This window comes from Acanthochromis polyacanthus, chromosome 9 (genome assembly GCF_021347895.1).
Source record: "Acanthochromis polyacanthus isolate Apoly-LR-REF ecotype Palm Island chromosome 9, KAUST_Apoly_ChrSc, whole genome shotgun sequence".
NCBI classification, from domain to species: Eukaryota; Metazoa; Chordata; class Actinopteri; family Pomacentridae; genus Acanthochromis; species Acanthochromis polyacanthus.
The window spans coordinates 18524197-18544036 of NC_067121.1; the positions used below are offsets into that span (position 1 = coordinate 18524197).

The window sequence follows — 19840 nt, forward strand, 5'->3', positions numbered from 1 at the left end:
TTTGAGAAAACCAAAGCAAATTATATATCAAAACGTGCGGCTTCATCGGGAATCCCGGGCTATGACTTTTCTAAGAAATTCCTCATTTTTTCGCAGAATTATTCGCAAAAAACTACGAAAAAAGTCCCATTGAAAATGAATGGGGAGTGAAAAAAATCGGCTGAAAAAATCCACTTTTTTCCAAACGCCACTGCTTCGCCATACGTTCACCCAGAAACTTCATTTAACCATCAAAATGCAGTGATTTTTCTTGTCTCCGCAGGAATGTAGTTTATGTCAGGCTGAGATTTACAGTTTTTGATCAGTGAGTCCTCAAAAAAGTGAAAATTCTCAAAATCTGCTCTGGTTAGAGTGCGGCATGTCAGTTGGTAGAGTGGAGGAGAGGTGAAAAATCCGCCTCAAAATTTCGCGATCGCATCGCCCTCACGACCAAACCATAAATGGTAGGGGAATGAAATTTGGTCAGATTGTAGACAAATTTCCTGGGATTCAAATGAATCCAAGTTTGAAGACCTAGCTCTTTCTGAAGTGAAATGGCAGGCAGCAGTTTAGACCAAAGTCGCACCGTTCTCTCCATTAGAACCAATGTAAACTGAATCCTCTGGCTGATGGAGGGACAGTGTTTTTTAAATCGCTGTAACTCGGTCATTTCTCACAATATTTGGAAAATAATTACATCTATGGAAAGCCACGGCCTTCCTCTCGCTCACGGTCATTTCGGTTTTCAGCTAGCATTCACGGTTAGCCCACAATTAGCGCCAGAACGAGACGTTGCGCGCTGCTGCTGAGAAGCACTTTTCTGCTGTCTGTGGCAGGCACCGTTGCTATGGTGGCCCATAGCAACCGCCCTTACACACGCGCAGGCATGCTCCCACGCACACACACAGACTCATTGGTGTGCCACACCCACCTTCACACCCAATACCTCCACAGGAGCTGCATTTCAGCCTGAAAATCAGTTCAACCTCTCAGCTTCACACAGCCTTTAGAGCAGGGGTGTCAAACTCAGTTCCAACACACCTGATTCAAATGATCAGGCTCGTTATCAGGCTTCTGCTGAGCTTGATGATGAGCTGATTATTTGAAACAGGTGTGTTGGAAGAAGGAAACATCTAGAACATAGAGGATAGTGGACCTCCAGGAACTGAGTTTGAGACCCCTGCTTTACAGTAACTCCAATCCAAATTTTGACCAGGTCAGATCTTTCTGTCTCGGCCTTTCAAAATAAAAGCACAGCACAATTTCAAAATAAAAGCCTGCGATGAACCCGAAAACGCCAGTTTAACCTCTCAGCTTCACACAGCCTTTCGAGCAGGGGTGTCAAACTCAGTTCCAACACACCTGATTCAAATGATCAGGCTCGTTATCAGGCTTCTGCTGAGCTTAATGATGAGCTAATCATTTGAATCAGGTGTGTTGTAAGAAGGAAACATCTGGAACACAGAGGATAGTGGTTCTCCAGGAACTGAGTTTGAGACCCCTGCTTTACAGTAACTCCAATGCAAATGTTGACCAGATGAGATCTTGCTGTCTCTGCCTGTCAAAATAAAAGCACAGCACAATTTCAAAATAAAAGCCTGCGATTGGCCTGAAAACACCAGTTCAACCTCTCAGCTTCACACAGCCTTTACAATAACTCCAATCCAAATTTTGACCAGGTGAGATCTTCCTGTCTCTGCCTTTCAAAATTACTTTACAGCACAATTTGCCAGTTAAACCTCTCAGCTTCACACAGCCTTTAGAGTAACTCCAATTGAAATTTTGACCAGGTCAGATCTTCCTGTCTCTGCCTTTCAAAGTAAAAGCACAGCACAATTTCAAAATAAAAGCCTGCGATTGGCCTGAAAACACCAGTTCAACCTCTCAGCTTCACACAGCCTTTACAATAACTCCAATCCAAATTTTGACCAGGTGAGATCTTCCTGTCTCTGCCTTTCAAAATTACTTTACAGCACAATTTGCCAGTTAAACCTCTCAGCTTCACACAGCCTTTAGAGTAACTCCAATTGAAATTTTGACCAGGTCAGATCTTCCTGTCTCTGCCTTTCAAAGTAAAAGCACAGCACAATTTCAAAATAAAAGCCTGCGACAGACTGGAAACGCCAGTTAAACCTCTCAGCTTCACACAGCCTTTACAGCAGGGGTGTCAAACTCACTTCCAACACACCTGATTCAAATGATCAGGCTCGTTATCAGGCTTTTGCTGAGCTTAATGATAGTGTATCATTTGAATCAGGTGTGTTGTAAGAAGGAAACATCTAAAACATAGAGGATAGTGGTCCTCCAGAAACTGAGTTTGACACCCCTGCTTTAGAGTAACTCCAATCCAAATGTTGACCAGGTGAGATCTTCCTGTCTTTCCCTTTCAAAATAAAAGCACAGCACAATTTCAAAATAAAAGCCTGCGATGGGCCTGAAAACACCAGTTAAACCTCTCAGCTTCACACAGCCTTTAGAGCAGGGGTGTCAAACTCAGTTCCAACACACCTGATTCAAATGATCAGGCTCGTTATCAGGCTTCTGCTGAGCTTGATGATGAGCTGCTTATTTGAATCAGGTGTGTTGTAAGAAGGAAACATCTAGAACATAGAGGATAGTGGACCTCCAGGAACTGACTTTGACACACCTGCTTTAGAGTAACTCCAATCCAAATGTTGACCAGGTGAGATCTTCCTGTCTTTGCCTTTCAAAATAAAAGCACAGCACTATTTCAAAATAAAAGCCTTCGACGGACTGAAAGCGCCAGTTAAACCTCTCAGCTTCACACAGCCTTTTGAGTAACTCCAATCTAAATTTTGACCAGGTGACATCTTCCTGTCTCTGCCGTTCAAAATAAAAGCACAGCACAATGTCAAAATAAAAGCCTGCAAGGTACTGGAAATGCCTGTTAAACCTCTCAGCTTCACACAGCCTTTACAGTAACTTAAATCCAAATGTTCACCAGGTGAGATCTTCCCATCTCTTCCTTTCAAAATAAAAGCACAGCACAATTTCAAAATAAAAGCCTGCGATGGACGGACTGGAAAACGCCAGTTAATCCTCTCAGCTTCACACAGCCTTTACAGTAACTCCAATCCAAATTTTGACCAGGTGAGATCTTGCTGTCTCTTGCTTTCAAAATAAAAGCACGGAACAACTTCAAAATAAATGCCTGTTATGGGCTGGAAAACGCGGAAATACGCCTCTCCGGACATGCACACATCCCGAGCCCCTCCCACGATTTCCGCGAGCGGGAATTGTCTAGTTAGGGGCTCGGGCTTCGACACGAGCCACTCTCCTCTCCATTGCAAAGCAATGGGAGGAGAGTGGCTCGTGGCGAAGCCACGAGCCACTATTGTTCTCCTGTGAAAAAAGCGTTTATTATTCTTCACGTTTCCGCCGTTTTTCGGTCGCTAACTAGTCCTAGGGCTTTGAGAAAATCAAAACAAATTATATATCAAAACGTGCGGCTTCATCGGGAATCCCGGGCTATGACTTTTCTAAGAAATTCGTCATTTTTTCGCAGAATTATTCGCAAAAAACTGCGAAAAAAGTCCCATAGAAAATGAATGGGGAGTGAAAAAAATCGGCTGAAAAAATCCACTTTTTTCCAAACGCCACTGCTTCGCCATACGTTTACCTAGAAACTTCATTTAACCATCAAAACGCAGTGATTTTTCTTGTCTCCGCAGGAATGTATTTTATGTCAGGCTGAGATTTACAGTTTTTGATCAGTGAGTCCTCAAAAAAGTGAAAATTCTCAAAATCTGCTCTGGTTAGAGTGCGTGATGTCAGTTGGTAGAGTGGAGGAGAGGAGAAAAATCCGCCTGAAAATTTCACGATCGCATCGCCCTCACGACCAAACGATAAGAGTTAGGAAAATGAAATTTGGTCAGATTGTAGACAAATTTCCTGGGATTCAAATGAATCCAAGTTTGAAGACCTAGCTCTTTCTGAAGTGAAATGGCAGGCAGCAGTTTAGACCAAAGTCGCACCGTTCTCTCCATAGGAACCAATGTAAACTGAATCATCTGCCTCATGGAGGGACAGTGTTTTTTAAATCGCTGTAACTCGGTCATTTCTCACAATATTTGGAAAATAATTACATTTCTGGTTAGCCACAGCCTTCCTCTCGCTCACGGTCATTTTGGTTTTCAGCTAGCACTCACGGTTAGCCCACAGTTAGCGCCAGAACGAGACGTTGCGCGCTGCTACTGAGAAGCACTTTTCTGCTGTCTGTGGCAGGCACCGTTGCTATGGGGGCCCATAGCAACCGCTCTTACACACGCGCAGGCATGGTCGCACGCACACACACAGACTCATTGGTGTGCCACACCCACCTTCACACCCAATACCTCCACAGGAGCTGCATTTCAGCCTGAAAACCTCTCACCTTCACACAGCCTTTACAGCAGGGGTGTCAAACTCACTTCCAACACACCTGATTCAAATGATCAGGCTCGTTATCAGGCTTTTGCTGAGCTTAATGATAGTGTATCATTTGAATCAGGTGTGTTGTAAGAAGGAAACATCTAAAACATAGAGGATAGTGGTCCTCCAGAAACTGAGTTTGACACCCCTGCTTTAGAGTAACTCCAATCCAAATGTTGACCAGGTGAGATCTTCCTGTCTTTCCCTTTCAAAATAAAAGCACAGCACAATTTCAAAATAAAAGCCTGCGATGGGCCTGAAAACACCAGTTAAACCTCTCAGCTTCACACAGCCTTTAGAGCAGGGGTGTCAAACTCAGTTCCAACACACCTGATTCAAATGATCAGGCTCGTTATCAGGCTTCTGCTGAGCTTGATGATGAGCTGCTTATTTGAATCAGGTGTGTTGTAAGAAGGAAACATCTAGAACATAGAGGATAGTGGACCTCCAGGAACTGACTTTGACACACCTGCTTTAGAGTAACTCCAATCCAAATGTTGACCAGGTGACATCTTCCTGTCTTTGCCTTTCAAAATAAAAGCACAGCACAATTTCAAAATAAAAGCCTTCGACGGACTGAAAGCGCCAGTTAAACCTCTCAGCTTCACACAGCCTTTTGAGTAACTCCAATCTAAATTTTGACCAGGTGACATCTTCCTGTCTCTGCCGTTCAAAATAAAAGCACAGCACAATGTCAAAATAAAAGCCTGCAAGGTACTGGAAATGCCTGTTAAACCTCTCAGCTTCACACAGCCTTTACAGTAACTTAAATCCAAATGTTCACCAGGTGAGATCTTCCCATCTCTTCCTTTCAAAATAAAAGCACAGCACAATTTCAAAATAAAAGCCTGCGATGGACGGACTGGAAAACGCCAGTTAATCCTCTCAGCTTCACACAGCCTTTACAGTAACTCCAATCCAAATTTTGACCAGGTGAGATCTTGCTGTCTCTTGCTTTCAAAATAAAAGCACGGAACAACTTCAAAATAAATGCCTGTTATGGGCTGGAAAACGCGGAAATACGCCTCTCCGGACATGCACACATCCCGAGCCCCTCCCACGATTTCCGCGAGCGGGAATTGTCTAGTTATTCCTAACGTTTCCGCCGTTTTTCGGTCGCTAACTCGTCCTAGGGCTTTGAGAAAACCAAAGCAAATTATATATCAAAACGTGCGGCTTCATCGGGAATCCCGGGCTATGACTTTTCTAAGAAATTCCTCATTTTTTCGCAGAATTATTCGCAAAAAACTACGAAAAAAGTCCCATTGAAAATGAATGGGGAGTGAAAAAAATCGGCTGAAAAAATCCACTTTTTCCAAACGCCACTGCTTCGCCATACGTTCACCCAGAAACTTCATTTAACCATCAAAATGCAGTGATTTTTCTTGTCTCCGCAGGAATGTAGTTTATGTCAGGCTGAGATTTACAGTTTTTGATCAGTGAGTCCTCAAAAAAGTGAAAATTCTCAAAATCTGCTCTGGTTAGAGTGCGGCATGTCAGTTGGTAGAGTGGAGGAGAGGTGAAAAATCCGCCTCAAAATTTCGCGATCGCATCGCCCTCACGACCAAACCATAAATGGTAGGGGAATGAAATTTGGTCAGATTGTAGACAAATTTCCTGGGATTCAAATGAATCCAAGTTTGAAGACCTAGCTCTTTCTGAAGTGAAATGGCAGGCAGCAGTTTAGACCAAAGTCGCACCGTTCTCTCCATTAGAACCAATGTAAACTGAATCCTCTGGCTGATGGAGGGACAGTGTTTTTTAAATCGCTGTAACTCGGTCATTTCTCACAATATTTGGAAAATAATTACATCTATGGAAAGCCACGGCCTTCCTCTCGCTCACGGTCATTTCGGTTTTCAGCTAGCATTCACGGTTAGCCCACAATTAGCGCCAGAACGAGACGTTGCGCGCTGCTGCTGAGAAGCACTTTTCTGCTGTCTGTGGCAGGCACCGTTGCTATGGTGGCCCATAGCAACCGCCCTTACACACGCGCAGGCATGCTCCCACGCACACACACAGACTCATTGGTGTGCCACACCCACCTTCACACCCAATACCTCCACAGGAGCTGCATTTCAGCCTGAAAATCAGTTCAACCTCTCAGCTTCACACAGCCTTTAGAGCAGGGGTGTCAAACTCAGTTCCAACACACCTGATTCAAATGATCAGGCTCGTTATCAGGCTTCTGCTGAGCTTGATGATGAGCTGATTATTTGAAACAGGTGTGTTGGAAGAAGGAAACATCTAGAACATAGAGGATAGTGGACCTCCAGGAACTGAGTTTGAGACCCCTGCTTTACAGTAACTCCAATCCAAATTTTGACCAGGTCAGATCTTTCTGTCTCGGCCTTTCAAAATAAAAGCACAGCACAATTTCAAAATAAAAGCCTGCGATGAACCCGAAAACGCCAGTTTAACCTCTCAGCTTCACACAGCCTTTCGAGCAGGGGTGTCAAACTCAGTTCCAACACACCTGATTCAAATGATCAGGCTCGTTATCAGGCTTCTGCTGAGCTTAATGATGAGCTAATCATTTGAATCAGGTGTGTTGTAAGAAGGAAACATCTGGAACACAGAGGATAGTGGTTCTCCAGGAACTGAGTTTGAGACCCCTGCTTTACAGTAACTCCAATGCAAATGTTGACCAGATGAGATCTTGCTGTCTCTGCCTGTCAAAATAAAAGCACAGCACAATTTCAAAATAAAAGCCTGCGATTGGCCTGAAAACACCAGTTCAACCTCTCAGCTTCACACAGCCTTTACAATAACTCCAATCCAAATTTTGACCAGGTGAGATCTTCCTGTCTCTGCCTTTCAAAATTACTTTACAGCACAATTTGCCAGTTAAACCTCTCAGCTTCACACAGCCTTTAGAGTAACTCCAATTGAAATTTTGACCAGGTCAGATCTTCCTGTCTCTGCCTTTCAAAGTAAAAGCACAGCACAATTTCAAAATAAAAGCCTGCGATTGGCCTGAAAACACCAGTTCAACCTCTCAGCTTCACACAGCCTTTACAATAACTCCAATCCAAATTTTGACCAGGTGAGATCTTCCTGTCTCTGCCTTTCAAAATTACTTTACAGCACAATTTGCCAGTTAAACCTCTCAGCTTCACACAGCCTTTAGAGTAACTCCAATTGAAATTTTGACCAGGTCAGATCTTCCTGTCTCTGCCTTTCAAAGTAAAAGCACAGCACAATTTCAAAATAAAAGCCTGCGACAGACTGGAAACGCCAGTTAAACCTCTCAGCTTCACACAGCCTTTACAGCAGGGGTGTCAAACTCACTTCCAACACACCTGATTCAAATGATCAGGCTCGTTATCAGGCTTTTGCTGAGCTTAATGATAGTGTATCATTTGAATCAGGTGTGTTGTAAGAAGGAAACATCTAAAACATAGAGGATAGTGGTCCTCCAGAAACTGAGTTTGACACCCCTGCTTTAGAGTAACTCCAATCCAAATGTTGACCAGGTGAGATCTTCCTGTCTTTCCCTTTCAAAATAAAAGCACAGCACAATTTCAAAATAAAAGCCTGCGATGGGCCTGAAAACACCAGTTAAACCTCTCAGCTTCACACAGCCTTTAGAGCAGGGGTGTCAAACTCAGTTCCAACACACCTGATTCAAATGATCAGGCTCGTTATCAGGCTTCTGCTGAGCTTGATGATGAGCTGCTTATTTGAATCAGGTGTGTTGTAAGAAGGAAACATCTAGAACATAGAGGATAGTGGACCTCCAGGAACTGACTTTGACACACCTGCTTTAGAGTAACTCCAATCCAAATGTTGACCAGGTGAGATCTTCCTGTCTTTGCCTTTCAAAATAAAAGCACAGCACTATTTCAAAATAAAAGCCTTCGACGGACTGAAAGCGCCAGTTAAACCTCTCAGCTTCACACAGCCTTTTGAGTAACTCCAATCTAAATTTTGACCAGGTGACATCTTCCTGTCTCTGCCGTTCAAAATAAAAGCACAGCACAATGTCAAAATAAAAGCCTGCAAGGTACTGGAAATGCCTGTTAAACCTCTCAGCTTCACACAGCCTTTACAGTAACTTAAATCCAAATGTTCACCAGGTGAGATCTTCCCATCTCTTCCTTTCAAAATAAAAGCACAGCACAATTTCAAAATAAAAGCCTGCGATGGACGGACTGGAAAACGCCAGTTAATCCTCTCAGCTTCACACAGCCTTTACAGTAACTCCAATCCAAATTTTGACCAGGTGAGATCTTGCTGTCTCTTGCTTTCAAAATAAAAGCACGGAACAACTTCAAAATAAATGCCTGTTATGGGCTGGAAAACGCGGAAATACGCCTCTCCGGACATGCACACATCCCGAGCCCCTCCCACGATTTCCGCGAGCGGGAATTGTCTAGTATATGAATACAAGCCAGTGCATATGTCTTCTCATATCAGGGGAGATGAGGTTGAGGTTATGATACAATGTACAGTGGTGTGTATGGAACGCACAGCCAAGAACAAACCTACAGATTCTATTGAAAGCAATGTTTAACAGGGATAAATCAGATTTGGAAGCAATTAGATAGACAACATCACAGTAGTCAAATAGAGGAAATAGAAGTTGCATAGCAAGTTTCTTCCTTATGTTGAACGTAAAACAGTGACGAGAACGATAGAGGGTACTCAGACCAAAGTTAAAGGGGAACTTTTGTGTGTCGAAATCGCGATTTCGGAACGAGATTTGCTTTCTAGCATCCTGAGCTTTGGATACAGACGACAACAAATAGCGATCGCCAGGTAATGTGGAGGTTTTCGTTCACTTCTCATCTCTAGTATGTTGTGGGACACTCATTGAGACTATCCGAGCCGGTCAGTGTGGGGAAAAAAGCACGTTAGGGCGGACTTTGACACTTTAAGTAAAGCCGTGGCTGTAGAATGATTAGGTCTGAAACCAGATTGAAGAGGTGTAAGAATGCTGTTACTACTAAGATAGGAGGAGAGTTGGTTAAAAATTATTTTCTCAAATATTTTGGCTACCGAGCATAGCATTGAAATAGGCCTATAGTTGTTGCAGTTCAGCTGATCACCACTTTTAAAAACTGGGATGATTTTAGAGTATTTCCAGATAAGTGGAAGTTCACTGGTGACAAGAGACAGGTTGAACAAGTCGGCCAGTGGATAAATGATAATATCGGATTCGGCAGCAAGTTTGAGAAATCGAATTTCAACCCCATCAAGTCCAGGACCACAACCCACTTTGGATTCACCAACGACTTTCCTCACTTCCGTTGGTAATATTTTTCGTAAAGAGAAGGAGCTAGCACAAGGTGGGGTATTAACAGGAAAAAAAGGGGTTGACTGATGGTCAGAGTGAAGCAAAGAACAGACAGAAGAGAAATGATTAATAAAGACCTGGGAAATAGATAAAGGATCTTGCAAAATATTGCCATCAACCTTTATTTGAGTCAAGGAATGTTTTTCCGATATGTTAGTAATTGTTTTGATTTTCCTCCAAAATTCTTTAGGATTTTTAAAATCACCAGTCAGATTTTCTTTATAGTAATTGGCTTTAGCATTGGAGGTTTTGGTTTTGCTTAAGTTTCTCAACTTCCTGTATGTTTCCCAGTCAGCAGCATCTCTCGTCCGTTGGTATATCGCCCAGGCTTTATCCCAGTGAATACTGCTGCACATGGAGAGCTGTGAATGTGGAAGTTATTTCTGCTGTACATTACAATTTCTGTTATTTGAAAGTGAAGCTTTAGACCCACAGTGGCTCCTTGTTTGTCCTCATGTTGTCAGACTCCATCAACCTCTAGCTGTAATCACCTATAAATGATTCAGTTATGGTTGCTGCTCCTGCTGTCATGACGTGTAAATAATAGATTTTTTTGACACTTTCCTTCCAGTGCTACTTACACCAGTGTCTGCTCTCTCTCTGCCTTCATCCGTCTTGTTTTTCTAATTTCTTATTCTATCATTTTTAAGACCCCGTCAGAGGTGTCGGCTTATGTTTCGAGGGAGTCTGTGGAACAAGCAGCTATATGTCAACACATCAGTGTGGGCGGCATGGCTCAGTGGGTAGAGTGGCCGTCTTGCAACCGAAGGGTTGCCGGTTCGATCCTCGGCCCGTCGTGCTCATGTCGAGGTGTCCCTGAGCAAGACACCTAACCCCTAATTGCTCCTGGTGGGTTGTGGTTAGCGCCTTGCATGGCAGCTTCCGCCATCAGTGTGTGAATGGGTGACTGTGATGTATCATGTAAAGCGCTTTGGGTACCTTGCAGGTATAGTAAAGCGCTATATAAATACAGACCATTTACTGTAATAGTTCTTTGGAGGAGAGTTGTTAAGAAATGTGAAATGTTGCAGTTTCATGAAAAATACAAGGAGACAGGGTATAATGATTTGAGCCTTTCAGTGCTAGGTGGCAGTCACATTAATGAATGTCACTGGCAGAAACAACCCGGTCTCACGGGGATTCGTGAAACTGTCACGTAAATTTTTGTTTCGGTTTCGTGCGCACCAACACGATTTCGTCATGTTTTTCGTGCCGCTCACCACGAAATGTTTTTCGTGTTGCTCACAACGAAACCCGCTGTGGTAATCACATCTGAAAGTGGTTTATACCGGCGGATTCATGGCGATCTAAGCTGTCCATCGGCGTATACTGCTTGTGTGATCGCGTTTGCGGCCATCGGACATTCTTGAAATTCCTATGCAAATTGGTAAGTGTACCACCGGGTTATGGTTAGGTTATGGTTAGGTTATGGTTAGGGTTATGGTTAGGGTTTTGGTTAGGGACGATGTCATGCAAAATATAGCGTTGGATTCGCCACGGTTTTACATTAAAAATATAATATACCCATTCGTTTGAAATACGTTCTGAGTGGCACGAAAAGTCCGCTGTTTAAAATACATTGGTGCGCATTTCGTGGTGAGCGGCACGAAAAACATGACGAAATTGTGTTGGTGCGCACGAAACCGAAACAAAAATTTACGTGACAGTTTCACGAATCCTCGTGCGATCGGGCTGGCAGAAAATAGTCACTGATTTTGTCCACTGACAAAACTTAGTTTTTATTTCAACGTTCAAATAATTTTAAAAATCTCTAGTAGATAATAATAAGAAGAAAAACAGTCAGAGAGTGCAGCACTCCCCCAAGGCTGTTCATTCTCCCATATGGCATTGTCAGAAATGCTACTTTTTTTGAGGAATGCAGCATTGTTTATTAGTTTTTGATGATCAGAAATCATGGAAACGTAGAATGTGACCATTTAATATAGATGTACCCACAAACAAAATAAATTTGCACTGAGCACAGGTGTGTGTTATGCATGTGTACACTATGTACAGATACCAAATCACCTAAATATGTATCGGGCGGTGGGAATTAATGATACTCAGAAACACCTCCACTATGTAATGAATTGTTTCTTGTATCATTTCCCACGGATAAGTCCTGATACGTCTGCAACAGTGGATTTCTAGTAGGATCCCAATCATGTGATCGTCAGCAGGCAGCTGATGTAGTATTCACTTATTGTCATAGTTATAGTGACGCTGTGCCACTATCTCACTATGATGCAGTAATCTTTAACAAATCCATGGGTCCAGACTGTAAGCCGCATCAGTGTTTTGAGCATCATTTGTGTTCCTGGCACATGCACAGTTGACGAACTTGCAACGTTTTCAGTCCACACTGAATAGTGAATCCTTACGTATCCGTCTTCTCTTGCCATCAGGGTGAAATGCCACGCAGTTGATTGAGCCGAAATGACCTTTTGGTCATTTCTGAACTTTCCTGAAAATTTCATCCAAATCTGTTAGTCCATTTTAGCCCATAGATGGGGCTATTGCAGTAGTTGAGTTGGAGATGATGAAGGTGTGGATCAGGGTTTCAGCTGTATTGAAGGAGCGAGATGGCCGTAGACAAGCAATGTTTTCACATGAAAAAAGGCTGTTTTAGTGACGCATTTGATGTGCTGTTCGAAAGCGGAGTGGGTGTCAATGATTAGTCCAGGGTGGCAGGTGTGAGAGGAGAGGAGGGAGTCAGGGATGAGCTGTCAACAGTGAGGCAGCAGGAATGGACGGACTGGGTGAGAGATTTGAGGCCAGTGATCATGAGGTCAGATTTGTTACAGTTGAGTTGAAGGTAGTTACTTTGCATCCAGGATTTTATTCCAGAGGCAGTTTGAGAGGGTGGAGGAGGAGGTGGAATTGATGGAAATGTATAGCTGGATGTCATTGGCGTAGCAGTGGAGCAGGAGACTGTGGCGATGGATGATGTTATCAGTAAATATAATTAATGTCCACACAAAAGCCTGTCACAATTCTTACTTAAGCACCTGACTGAAGTTTTTTAAGCTGACTGCGATCACTTTGCAGAAACAGATGGATGAAACTAACAGAAATGTCACTATTTCAACAGCATTTTCCACCGTTTGCTTCTTATGCTTTGTTTAATTGACACCAACTGTACATCTTGCCGAGCCTAACCTTTAATATTCCCCTGACTGCATTTTGGTGAGCACCTATTGCCAATGATGTCTGTGGCTCAACACCACAACACTGCTATGGGCACACTTTAGTTTAAGTCAAATGTAAAAGCAGAGTCTAATAACATGGAGGAGAATTTATTGGATGTGTAGCAAAAAGGTTGTGCTCAAAATACCACTAATGTAAAAATGTGAACTAACAGAGGCCTAAAATGAACAGAAAAAGGCAATTACCTCGTTAATTGCAACAATACAAATAATAGTGATAGCTTTGCCAACACAGGAAGAGAAGTGTGTAAACAGAGGCTGGACAACCATGCAGATGAAATAAAGTTTAATTGATTTAACAGGGGACTGAATAAATCATGTATTTCCCCTAAATAAAGTACACACTCCTTGAATTCATATGCAGTTTTACTTCCATAGCTTTAACCAGTTTGACCAGAACAGATCAGTGCCTCACAGCAGGAATGAGAGGCGATGATACTAACTAAAACAATATTTTAATTCCACTATACAAGAAGCAGATTGCAGTTAATCATGTTAATTGCATCCCTTTGCAGCGCATAAACAGATTTGTTTTTGCCGTATGAGTAATTTGTGCCAAATAAAACAAGCTGCTGTAGCACTGTCAGCACTCACTGCTGGGAAATCTGCATTCAGATTAAACATATCATATTGTATACAGGATAAGATCCAACATGTAAAAATATATTACAGTGATGATTACACTGTTGGATGTAATAGTGAATCTGAGGTTCAAAGCTCATTCTTGAACTCACTTCAAGGTTAGGAGCTGTTGTGGACTTTTCCATCGTTTAATGTGATCGTCCTTAGCTGATGGAGTCGCCACAGAGTTGTAGATGTTAACATGTTCATATGATGTTTTTTATATGCTGGAAATATCATTATTCTTCTTCAGAACTGGTCTCTGGTTCAAAAAGATATGGCTGAATAATTCCAACATGTCATTGTGTCATGTAGAGTACCAGAACAGTGGTTTAGGTGAGCTGGTGTGCTGGAGCTGCAGCGAGTGGCAGAATGGTGATCACAAAAAAAATCCTAATATATAATTCTGATATACAGACAGGAGTTTTTAGGGGTTTAATCAATGACCAGAGAGCGAGCTAGCTAGCTAGCTGTTTCATGAGCAGTGCGTCCCAGAAAAAGAAAAGAAAGCCAGAACATCTTCATTCACAAACCAGATACAGCTCCAGCTACTTCATTCATCTTGTTTTATAATCGTTTTCTGAAGCTATGATGAATGTTTTTTTGTACCGTCTGTGGCCATATGTACAGAAAATTCGCTGCCGTGGAAACGCACTCCAGCGTTATTCAGCTCAGCCTCTCCCTTTAACCTTTACACTTAAATGTAAGTGGATGATAAATGCTCTGCTAAAATATTCAATCAGACATGTATGAATGAGGATTTCTTTTCTGATTGCGTTCTGAAATGAATCGTGCGTGAAGTTAAAGCTACATTACATATTGCTGCATTTTCAACAAACGTGCACCTTTTGTTGATGTTTAGAAAATGACAAAGTCAAAATGACCCAAATTTGTGAAACCAATTCAGTTTATGCTCCATTTTCATTAAAGGGAAAGGATCAGTGTGTCTGTTGGGTTATGTGCACTCTGTGCCCTCGTTGGGATAATCATCCTATTTGACACAGTAAACCCATGACCGTTGTATCTTCCCCTTCTCATCCTACACAACATCTTTTTTACAAACAGATTTTATGCAACTCTCTCTCTCACACACATTCCTGGTTTCACTATCTTCCTGCCTCTAACCAGCCTCTCTCTCCTCCCCCCCAGTGAACTGAAGCAGGAGCTGGACGAGGAGGGCAGTCGCTGCCTCCTGCTGTCACGGCAGAGTTGCTTCAACCAGCGCTGCTGCATCCGCTGCTGCTCGCCCTTCACCTTCCTGCTCAACCCCAAACGCCAGTGCAGGGACTGCCACTACAACGTCTGCAAGGCCTGCCGGGTTTACAACAAGCAGGACAAAGCCTGGCTCTGCTCCGCCTGCCAGAAGAGCAGGTAAGGTCGGCGGTGGCGACTGGAAGTGCGGAGGTTTGGATACTGTGAGTGTGAGTGTGAGCTACACAAGGAGGCTAAGTTAAGGATAAAAGGCTGACAGTGACGTCAGAGGTTATTAGGGTTTTACTCTGCTGCTGGAGAGATGGATTTAGCACTTATCACACACACAACACAGTCAGTAAGACACAGTACTGGATGAAGTGTCCTCTGGCTGCAATGTTTGGACTAATGCAACATGACAGAGTGGAAGAGAGACAGACTTTTGAAGCTGGAGGTTGGGAGATGGGAAGCAACAGAAATTGGATTTTCAAAGGCAATTTTGCTTTCCTTCATTCAAGGGTTCTCTTCATGAACGCAGCAGTTGTTTCATGTTCCAGAAAACCTTTGGTGTACTATTCAGACGTGTACATTTTGTATCGATCACTGCATTCTCACAGTGTCCAACTTAGGGAATTTTAATATTTTAAATGCAGTCAATTTCTAGTTTACTCACTTAATGACCATGCCTATTGGAATAAATGAAATTTTCTAGTGATGAACATTCCTTGGGTTGAGATTTTCTTTTAAAGGTCAGATGGGCCTTTTTCCAAGAGAAGTAGTTTGTACAACAAATTGATGGCAAATGCCTTGAATGCTGTCTTGTACGAAGAGCTGAGAAGTTGAATAACGTCTTGTAGGATGCCGAGACACGACGGAAAAGGGACACAAGTAATTGAGTAAGATGGAAAAATCGAGCTTGAGACAAAAGTTGCAACCTGCTGCTTTTCTCACCTCCATGTGTCAAAAGATCTTTAGCAGTAATGTGGATGATCTTTTAAAAGCTGGAGGCAAGGAAAATCAGTTGTATCATCAGGACACATGGTCAGTTTGCTAGAAGAGCTGCAACAATTGATCAATTAGTTGTTGGCTATTAACTATTCTCACATCCAAGTAGAGTCTAAATTCTCTAATTACAGCTTCTTAAATGTGGATATTTTCTGGTTTCTTAGCTCTTCTGTGACAGTAAACTGAATATTTGTGTTGTGGACAAAGACATCTTGGTCTTCTGAGAAACACAGATTGACATTTTTACCTTTTTTAGACTCAGACATCTAATCGATTAATTAAAAAATAATTGTCAAATTAATTGATTTTTGAACTTCTACAGGACTGCAACTGACAGTTATTTGAAGTCTGTTCTATCAGCTTTGGAAACAAAAATAGCAATTGTGTGTGTGTGTGTGTGTGTGTGTGTGTGTGTGTGTGTGTGTGTGTGTGTGTGTGTGTGTGTGTGTGTGTGTGTGTCTATACCCTAAAAAAGTGGAATTAGAAAACGTATAATTATTGTAGTTACATATTTATATGTATATTTAGATATGTCTATATGTGACAGTGTCTTATGACGGTCAAATACTGCTTGTGAACCAAACTGCTGTTTGGGGTTAAGTAATATTTACTCCACCTCACTACAAACACATTGACTAAACCATCAGATTGTCAATGCTTGCCTCCATACATGTCAACAATTCCCTCATCACTCTCACCCCAACCAGTTGAGGCAGATGGCCGCCTTTCCTAAGCCTGGTTCTGGCAGAGGCTTTTCTTCTTCCCAGTAAAGAAAAGGTTTTTGGTTCCTTCCCACTGTTGCTTATTGCTTGGTCAAAAGGAAACTTTGGATTTGTTGGGCTCTCTTTTTAAAACTTGTCAAGTTTTAAGTTTTAAAATTCATGATTTTAGTGTTTTAAACAAATAACCACCACAGTGGAAATGCCTGAAGTTCCGTAGTACTTCTGCAGAGAAATATCCCAGAATATTCCGTCTCAGCTATCACGTTAATGACGAAGGTGCCAGTGGTTTTAATTGGTGATGAGGCTGTTTGAGAGAGAAGGGGCTGACAGGAGAGCTTAAAGCCTCCCTGACAGTTGTCTCTGGATGTGGATGCAGCAGGAGGAGTCTGACAGTAGGCGACACACGGAGACTTTGTGTGTCACCTCTGCTTCCTGTCAGCTGTACTGTACAGTTGATAGACTCACGCTGCCACTCTGAACAGATGGTAACTCATTAAACATGCTGACATGAATATCTGTGCAACTGTCACTCCTAAACACTCATTTTAACTCTACTTCATTTTAATATGAAATGAACTTAAAGACAAGACATGAGTGGAGCTATGGTAACTACTGTGCATAAATTAGGTCTGCATCGCAACACTGTTTGCTCTTTGAAGTGACACAAAGCTATAAACAGACATTTTTCTTGCATTTAAAGCCAAGTTGGGTAAATGTGTTAACTCAGTCTAATTTGTCTTTTGAATAATTGTAGAGTAATGAGATGGTCCCAGTGAGATGAGGTGGAGTGTTTGTGTGTTTGCTTCTGGTCCTTTTTAGGAGCGACTGACCTGAACTGTCCTGGCTGATTATCAGATCTGATGTTTAACATTTTTCTGATTATTGGTACCATTATTATTGCTAATAGAGTCCTGATGAAATACATTAATTAGTCTCTGTTGCTGCCGCCTCTTTCTCTGTGGTCTTGAGTGATTGGTTACAGGTCACAGATATCAACCTGTCAATACTAAAGGCTAAATTTAACAAAGTTATTTTAATTAGACAGATGTAAAACACAGCATTTCGATGAAATTTTGCATTTCTTGTATCATTTCTGATAAGTCCCCAGCGGTGGATTTGTTGAAAGATCGCAATTATGTGATCGTAACGTAGCGTTCATTTGTGTATAGGTGTTCACTACAGTAACTTGGTGGTTCCTTGGTGGAGTTGTAATGATTGCAATCAGTATCTTTCTTTCTTTCATTAGTGACTGAAAGATTGGGTAAACAAGGGACTAAATTAAACGTCCGTGGTAGCTTGTCTGGGATCACCCTTAGAGGTGGAAGGTCTGAGTAGAGTCAGCTGAGGTGGTTCAGGCGTTAGGATGCTTCCTGGGGTCTTACTTTGAAGGTTTGCCAGGTATGTCCAACTGAGAGAAAAATCCTTGGTCAGACCCAGAAATTGCTTGTGGGATTGTATATTTCATCTGGCCTAGGAACAGCTCAGGATTCCCCAGGAGGAAATGAAAAATGTTGCTGGGGAGATTGATGTTTGAAATCAGCTGCTAACTTGCTGCCACTGTGACATTACCCCAAAAAGTAGAAGGGAGTTGAAGGATGGAATTAATATCTACCACACACATTGGCTGTCCCCCGGTCCATCTAATACTAAACTATTGCATTTCACTATAACATTTTATATTCATGAGAAAATAAGAAACTGTCAAAGCTCTCAAAATCTTGCAACTGATATTGTGGTCTGATTTGTACCCATCAACTGTCATCACATTCTGTTTCAATGGTCTGGACATAAACAAAAGTACACATAAAGTTAGTCCATCCATCCGTCCCCTGCCTTCGCCCGAGTCAGCTGGGACAGGCTCCAGCACCCCCCCACGACAAAAAGTTAGTGACACACTAATTAATCTGAGCCAATTAAAGGCCATTTTGAGATAAAACTATGTGCTCATTATTTCATGAGGTTGGTAAACAAAAAAAAGCAGTGCCCGCCCCTCAAGTCAGTTTCACCACACTGGAGGTAATGTTAGCCGAGAGAAGATGTAAGACTTCAATTCCTGGCTCTAAAATGTATACTTTCTGTGTTATTATATTTATATTGGTATTTTAGCATGAAACTTGACTTATGTTAACTGAGAATTGTCGTGTTTGACCAATTAGACTGTCAGACAGGACCAAAACAAAACTAACAACAACAAAAACACAAGAAAAGCACTCAGAGAGCGCAGTACTCCTCCAAGGCTGCTCAGTCATTGCATAATTGTATCAAGTCCACTGTGGTCGACTTGTAGTAGCAATCATGTGATCATCAGCAGGCAGCTGACGTAGGGTTCACTTGTATTCATAGCTACAATGATGCCATGCCGCTATCTCGCAATGATGCTGAAATATTTAACAAATTAAATGACGGGACTCGTAAACACCCCCACAATTTAATCAGTTGTTCCTTGTATCATTTCTGACAGATAAGTCCCAATAAGTCCGCAGTAGTGCATTTGTAGTAGGATCCCAATCATGTGATCCTCAGCAGGCAGCTGACGTAGTGTTCACTTGTTGTCATAGTTACAGTGTGTCATGCCGCTATCTTGCATTGATACAGAAATCTTGAACAAATCTGTGGATCCAGACTAGAAGCCACATCACTGCCAGAATTTAATCACTTGGTCCTTGTGTCACTTCTGACCTTAAATGAAAATTTCATCCAAACCTGTTTGTCAATTTTTGAGTAATGTTGCGCACAGAGAAACAGACAGACGAAACCAACACTGATCGCCACATAAGTCCGCTGCGTTCCATGGCGGGGAGAAAAGTAACTGTGTGCCACTGTTGCTCTGGCAGGAGCAGTGTTTGGTGAACATCTATCACATTCACATTAAACAACAACTGGTAACTGTTTGGCCTAAATAACAAACATAGTATTTCACCTTACAGCTGTGGATAAACTGATAAACACTGTAGCTGCTAAAATCCAACAACATGATGTCTGCTTTATATATACTGGCCATCAGCGGCCCTGATTTTTACATATACAGCATATTTCATTTAAACACCCATATCCATTGGCCTCTACATGAAATGACATTTAGTCTCTACCAGGTTTGCGTGCTAGTTTTTTTTTTTTCTGACATGCAATTCAAGGTTCATTCTGAGACACTTGAGTGTGAAATATTCCCGTTACTCAGCGCCACTTTCTTCATGTGGATTAAGTAGCATCACTGTGGTTTGTTTGCTCTCACTTTACTGTGCACAGATCAGAAAATCTGCTCAATAGCAGCAACTGCATTGTTTTTACGCCTCACCTTCCTCATGCCAGAGGGAGCAGTCACAAGAACATGACAGTGTTGCTGTTTAATCTCCATCTATCCATTCAGTTCCAGTGTAGAGCTGCCG

General features: G+C 42.2%; 1 protein-coding gene across 4 annotated transcripts in view; it reads left to right on the plus strand.

Moving 5' to 3' along the window:
- Window positions 1-19840, plus strand: part of LOC110952008 (rab effector MyRIP-like) — a 166155-nt gene that overhangs the window by 108787 nt on the left and 37528 nt on the right. For all 4 annotated transcript variants that reach the window (XM_051953920.1, XM_051953919.1, XM_022195314.2 and 1 more), the window contains exon 3: window positions 14686-14907. In XM_051953920.1, coding sequence (XP_051809880.1) covers window positions 14686-14907 — 222 coding nt within the window. The remainder of the gene's footprint in view (window positions 1-14685; window positions 14908-19840) is intronic.